This window comes from Paramisgurnus dabryanus, chromosome 22, assembly GCF_030506205.2.
Source record: "Paramisgurnus dabryanus chromosome 22, PD_genome_1.1, whole genome shotgun sequence".
Lineage (NCBI taxonomy): Eukaryota > Metazoa > Chordata > Actinopteri > Cypriniformes > Cobitidae > Paramisgurnus > Paramisgurnus dabryanus.
The window spans coordinates 7,883,672-7,890,257 of record NC_133358.1 but is presented as its reverse complement, the minus strand read 5'-3'; the positions used below and the strand labels follow the sequence as shown (position 1 = coordinate 7,890,257).

The following is a 6,586-nucleotide window of genomic DNA, read 5'->3' as shown; positions in this document are numbered from 1 at the left end:
AAAGGGTCCGCCGCCCCCGTGGTCTCTACAAAGGGGCGCCCCTGTCCAGGATTCGATCGGCCTACGGGCAGTGGAGATAGGGCAGCGCTCGACCCGGTGAGGTGGTGTGTGACCTTCGCCCCTCTGCTGACCTACGGAGGAAACCATACCTACCCAGAAAGCTGTAAACAGCAGAGCCGGTGAGAAATACTCGAAGTCTCAGTAACAGTGTCTTTGTGTCCTAGCGGCCACCTGTGGAGAGAGAGAAGAACGAGAGTGAATAATTGAAGAACAGACCGTGAACGTGATATCTACCCAGAAAGCTGTAAACAGCAGAGCCGGTGAGAAATACTCAAAGTTCCAAGTAACAGTGTCCTTGTGTCTTAGTGGCCGCCTGTGGAGAGAAAGGACAACGAGAGTGAACAATTGGAGAGCAGACTGTGAACGTGATACCTACCCAGAAAGCTGTAAACAGCAGAGCCGGTGAGAAATACTCAAAGTCCAAGTAACAGTGTCTTTGTGTCTTAGTGGCCGCCTGTGGAGAGAAAGGACAACGAGAGTGAACAATTGGAGAGCAGACTGTGAACGTGATACCTACCCAGAAAGCTGTAAACAGCAGAGCCGGTGAGAAATACTCGAAGTCCAAGTAACAGTGTCTTTGTGTCTTAGTGGCCGCCTGTGGAGAGAAAGGACAACGAGAGTGAACAATTGGAGAGCAGACTGTGAACGTGATACCTACCCAGAAAGCTGTAAACAGCAGAGCCGGTGAGAAATACTCAAAGTCCAAGTAACAGTGTCTTTGTGTCTTAGTGGCCGCCTGTGGAGAGAAAGGACAACGAGAGTGAACAATTGGAGAGCAGACTGTGAACGTGATACCTACCCAGAAAGCTGTAAACAGCAGAGCCGGTGAGAAATACTCGAAGTCCAAGTAACAGTGTCTTTGTGTCTTAGTGGCCGCCTGTGGAGAGAAAGGACAACGAGAGTGAACAATTGGAGAGCAGACTGTGAACGTGATACCTACCCAGAAAGCTGTAAACAGCAGAGCCGGTGAGAAATACTCGAAGTCCAAGTAACAGTGTCTTTGTGTCTTAGTGGCCGCCTGTGGAGAGAAAGGACAACGAGAGTGAACAATTGGAGAGCAGACTGTGAACGTGATACCTACCCAGAAAGCTGTAAACAGCAGAGCCGGTGAGAAATACTCGAAGTCCAAGTAACAGTGTCTTTGTGTCTTAGTGGCCGCCTGTGGAGAGAAAGGAAAACGAGAGTGAACAATTGGAGAGCAGACTGTGAACGTGATACCTACCCAGAGAGCTGTAAACAGCAGAGCCGGTGAGAGATACTCGAAGTCCAAGTAACAGTGCCTTTGTGTCCTAGTGGCCGCCTGTGGAGAGAAAGGAAAACGAGAGTGAACAATTGGAGAACGGACTGTGTAATGTGATACCTACCCAGAGAGCTGTAAGCAGCAGAGCCGGTGAGAAATACTCAAAGTCCAAGCTAACAGTGCTTTTGTGTCGCAGTGACCACCTGTGGGGCACAAGGAGAAAGAGGGTGGACGTACGACAGGGAACGTAAAGGCACGCGGGGCGAGGACCCCCTGCCGACCTGAGGAAAGGTACACAGACAGTGGACAAATCTCCTTACCAGTCACACTGAAATTATTCTGCCTCCAGGAAGGAAGAAGGAGGGCGCCACGGTTAGCAGGGTCCAGGCCGGAGCCTGACGTTTCCCTTTCTCCCCCGGCTTATGGTGGTTGGCACCCCTGTTGCCCTTGCCCTGTCTGCCCGTGGCTGCAGTCTCCCAGGAGGGAGGAGAAGAAACCTATTAGTTTTAATTTCCCCTTTCCCCAATTCCCCAGTTCTTTTAGATATTTAAACTAAATAAAGCTTGTTTTAAATTTTACTTACCTGTTCCCGTGTTTGTCTGGTCATTGGGTTGGCTTTGGGGACCTCCTCGAGGTGGGAGTTGCAAAGGGGCGTGGCTTTAGTCTAAAATAGCCAGCCCCTGGTGGTGACATGTGGAGAAGTGGACGTGCTGTATTGTGTGTGATTACACACTGTGAGTGTTTCAGATGCCCGCCCCATCTAGATCTCTGGTCACGCCGTGGAAGAGAGGAGAGGGAAGCGTTAGGCCGACTCACCCACCTGAGAGATCTTACCTGTGGCCGTGTGAGGCCCGACGTGCAGCAACCTGCCTTGTACTTCCACCTGCTCCCTTGGGCCGAGTCCAGTGGTGATGTATTCATATTTATCTGCTCACTGAAGTATTGTCATCGCTTATAAAGCTCTGTGTGTGTTGCTGCAAATCCTTAGTTTCGAGCCAAGGGCTCGGCATCGACGAGGGACTGTGTCACGATACGTTGGGAGTCCCTGTCTAAGTGTGTGGCCACCAGGAATCCGTCCCAGTAAGGAGGATCCGCTGTGTGTGTAAGAAACTACGTTCTCTCTCGGGGTTGAAGGTCTGGAGATTAAAGTTGTAGCCCCGCTGTCTCCGGGTTGGTGAGTCGCATCCGCAAGGCTGAAGGTATTTGCCCTTTGACACCTACTTGTACATCCAAGCCACGAGCCCAGTGCATTGCCCCTTTACACTTACCTGTACATCCAAGCTACGAGCCCAGTGTAATTGCCCTTTGACACCTACCTGTACATTCAAGCCACGAGCCCAGTGCATTGCCCCTTTACACTTACCTGTGTATCCAAGCTACGAGCCCAGTACATTTTCTCCTTGAAGGTCTTTACACACCGGGACGTTTTTCGTGCGCGTTTATCGTCGAGTACAGGGGTGCAAACGATGCAATTCAAGTAGTCCAGCAGTGCAAATGAACAGGGAGTATGAAATAGACAGTCCTGTAGTGTATTGAACGGACCAGTAGTGAAAATTTACATTATAAGTAATAAAAATGAATATTGGTGCATTACATTACGATATGTAATGCACTGACATTGAACAGTGATTAACTTCATACCATGGCATGTTCTCTGTACACCGTGTGATATCACGTTTTGTTGTTTGCACCATAATACTTTGTGTGTAACTGGAACCTGTTGTACACAAACGTGGACAATTACACTGCTTCATGTTCAAAGAAAAATATTTGGTTATTATATTCATTGCTTCTTCCTAACCCCAAAATAACTGGAAGAAATCTAAAATGCAAGCCAAACCAAAGGTCGGGTTTTAGGAGGTTAATTTGTCTTCTGTGTATAGGTAACCTAGTTTGTTTAGTCAGATGAAATACCATGAATCCAAATTACATTTGTAATCAAATATTGACCTCATGGATATCGTGGCATGGCCCTCAGTGTGAAAGATTGATTCTGATGAAAACTACATTTATCTTTACAGTGTTCACAGCAATATTTCTGCTAAAAATGATGTGAGCAAAAGTGAGGAGGCCCCAGCAAGCACGTCTTCAGGATCATCCAGCACCAGCCGTGACAAGGTCCAATCTAAACAAAAGAAAACAGTCCGAGACAAACCTCTGGAGAAGTACCTCTTATTAAAAGATGCTAAAGGGAAAAAATTTAAAGCAGTGCACAGAAGAAAGAGGAGCACAGGAGGAGCGCTCTGCCAGTTTTTGGTCACACCTATAGATGTTTATTATATACCATTTTATTTAGTTTTTTTTTTATGTTTATACATTCAAGAAATACAGTTGAACATGTACATTTCATACATATGTTTATTTGCACTACAGTTCACTTAGACTTCTATCATTGTGACTTTTTTGCTCTACAGCTCTGCCAGTTCTTGTTCACACAAATTAATGTTTATTATATACCATTTTACTTATGTATTTTAAGTGATTATACATTTAAGAAATTCATTTGAAAATGTCTAATTTCTAAATGTTGATTTGCACTACCGTTCAGTTGCACTAAAGTCATTGTGACTTTTCTGGACCAACATTTCTGACTCCTGTTTTATTTGATTTTACTGTCATGTCTCTGATTGTTATTGCAAACTGCAGTTCATTCACAAAAATAAATGTTTGATTAAAAAACGAATTGTAAATAACGTGCCATTTTGACACTATGCATATACATCAGTATTGTTGACCTCTTATTGTAATAACTACATACCTACTTCTTTAGCCAAATCACAAAATACAATACATTTGGGAGGAAATGTGAGAAAATTGTTAACAAGAGAAAGTGCTTGTAAAAGATTAGTTAAAAATACACACATCGGATCACCCATTACCTTATATTTTGTGAAAGAGCTTTAATTTTGATATAACGTGTTCTATCAAAATAGTTAATTTTATGTGGAGAGTGCTGATAATAGAATCGAATCAAATAGATTTGATTTAACAAATGTATTTAAGTTCACGGAGATATTGTTTGTACAAAGAAAAAAAAAAATATATATATATATATATATATATATATATATATATATATATATATATATATATATATTATAAACACACCGTTTTCAAAATGGCATTTATAATGACTATTGCACAGTTTGCTTTTATCTGAGAAGATCATGTTTCACATGATCATACTGTCAAGTAGCTGATGGTGAGTCCTGATGGTGAGTTGAAGTAGTCTTTGTATAGTTGATGCTGTTAGAAATCGAGCTGCTACTAGTAATATCCATGTTTTGTTAAAAGCAAGCATATGACTTGTTATTGACTAGCGTGTGGCTTTCTTCTTCTGTGTGACAAGTGAGTGTCAGAACAGAAGCATAAAGTTTCGCTGCGCCCCCTTGTGTACCGGCATAAATCTGTTTTGTATTAAGCGCCATCTAACGTCCAGGGGTGAATTTGCACCTCACTCGGCTCAGCGCCAGTAAAAATCGTCTGGGTGTGAAAGCAAAAAAACGTCACGTTAAACGCCGACGATAAACGCGCACGAAAAACGTCCCGGTGTGTCAAGACCTTTACACTTACCTGTGCATCCAAGCTACGAGCCCAGTGCATTGCCCCTTTGCACTCACCTGTGCATCCAAGCTACGAGCCCAGTGCATTGCCCCTTTTCACTTACCTGAGTATCCACGCTATGGGTTCAGTGTACTTACCTGGCTCTCCTGTGTTATTGTTTGGAGTTGTGAACTCCGTGTGATACCTGCTAAAATTACCTGTAGAATTCCCCTGACGTCTGGAGACGGAACGCTGGGCCTTTTGTATTCCCCTAAATAGCCGAACACTTACCTCTGTGTTTTCTATGCCATCTTAGGCTGACCCCCGGGACTCCACCGATTCACTGGACGTCACGACCGCAGGATACGTACCTGTTGGACCAAACAATCTCAGGCACTCGCTCTCTCCCTTATTTATCTTTATACTTACCTGTGTGCATCCCTTCTGTGCAGGAACTAGGAGTGAAGGAATTAGGCTGGAACAGCTGTGAACAGAACAAGAACACTCGATTAGGAATACGCACTGAAATTCACGGACGGACACGAGCCGAAGGAGGCAGAGTAACTTACCCCCCTGTCCCCGTGAGAGTCCAGGCGACTCTGGAGACCCCGCTCTCCCTGGCCCGGAGAGTTAGAGTTTTAGTGTCCTCTTCCCCTATCTTCATTTTAAGTAATTTAACACCTCTGGGGTCGACGGCGTAGCGGGCGGCGCAAACTCTTAATTTTTCAATCACTCCGCAAAGATACTTAAATTACTCTGCTGATTTTTGACATACAGATATGATTTATACATCATTTAAAACGTTAAAGTGTCTAGTTTTTTTCTGTCCACTCCCAATAAAAACAGAATGTTGTGCTTTTCGCAAAATTAAGAAAATAAACATGATGCGTGTTTTGTTCTCTCTCCCTCAGTGAAGTCCTTTCAGAAATGCGTCAGAAAAATAAACTGTAACTTAACGAATACTTGTCGTAGAAACAAAAGATAAATGTCTACATAATGCTTGGAATGTCTCCTTTTAAATGATGTAAGTGAGATTGAAAACAGATATTGTCATTCGGTGTAAACTGTATGAAAAGGAGGAGAAGTAACGTATTTCTCCAGTTACCTCATTATCTGTAATGAGATCAGATCGCCGCACCCCCGCGCCATTGAAGTGAACGAGCAGAAACATCCATATGCATGACTCGTGCCTCCTGCAGTCAATGGATATGCAATCCACAATCCAGTCTCTCCATTCCTTGTTGTTCCATCTGATTGCACCAAACATGACATCTAAATCCTTATTTACTTGCGTATGTGTGTCAGTATCTCCAGACACAAGTGTTTTCTTTGTCTTCCGTCAAACAGTTGACGCGACGGGAACGCACATAAACAAACATGCGATTCAGGAAACTCGACGCGCTTTTTGGTATTCTTATAAAATACGCGATTACAAACAGTACAATCCTTATTTAGTTGCGTCTAAGCACATATCTCCGCACAGCAAGTTTATTAAACACAGTATCACTCGCATGTGCACACATTCACTGCTTTCATGATCAACACGTGAGGTAATGGCGGCGGCTGTAAACAAACATTGATACGTTTATCACGCGTGTCCCTTGTTGTGTTTGTACTATAATGATTACAAAAACACAAATAAAAGTGTTCACTTTATGATGGCCAAACAGTACCTTTACCATGATTAGGCTACTATGGTTTTTAAAAGGTAACTTATACTTGTGAAATTAATAGAAAATATTT

The 6,586-nt window shown here is 43.5% G+C and overlaps 1 protein-coding gene across 1 annotated transcript; it reads right to left on the bottom strand.

Moving 5' to 3' along the window:
* Window positions 1-290: 290 nt before the first annotated feature.
* Window positions 291-5,507, bottom strand: LOC141281384 (uncharacterized). The gene is made up of 5 exons (XM_073813122.1): window positions 5,413-5,507; window positions 5,215-5,327; window positions 1,421-1,615; window positions 419-1,278; window positions 291-302 (listed from the first exon to the last, which is right to left on the bottom strand). Exons 1-5 carry the CDS (start codon window positions 5,505-5,507, stop codon window positions 291-293), a joined length of 1,275 nt encoding a protein of 424 aa, XP_073669223.1.
* Between the last annotated feature and the right edge of the window lie 1,079 nt (window positions 5,508-6,586).

Bases quoted from the DNA above. Each gene is read 5' to 3' on its own strand.
- LOC141281384 (XM_073813122.1), bottom strand. From the start codon at position 5,507: ATGAAGATAGGGGAAGAGGACACTAAAACTCTAACTCTCCGGGCCAGG. The intron at 5,328-5,412 runs GTAAGTTACTCT...TTCTGTTCACAG, and splicing joins ACTCTCACGGGGACAGGGGG to CTGTTCCAGCCTAATTCCTT. The intron at 1,616-5,214 runs GTACGTATCCTG...GTGACTGGTAAG, and splicing joins GAGATTGTTTGGTCCAACAG to GAGATTTGTCCACTGTCTGT.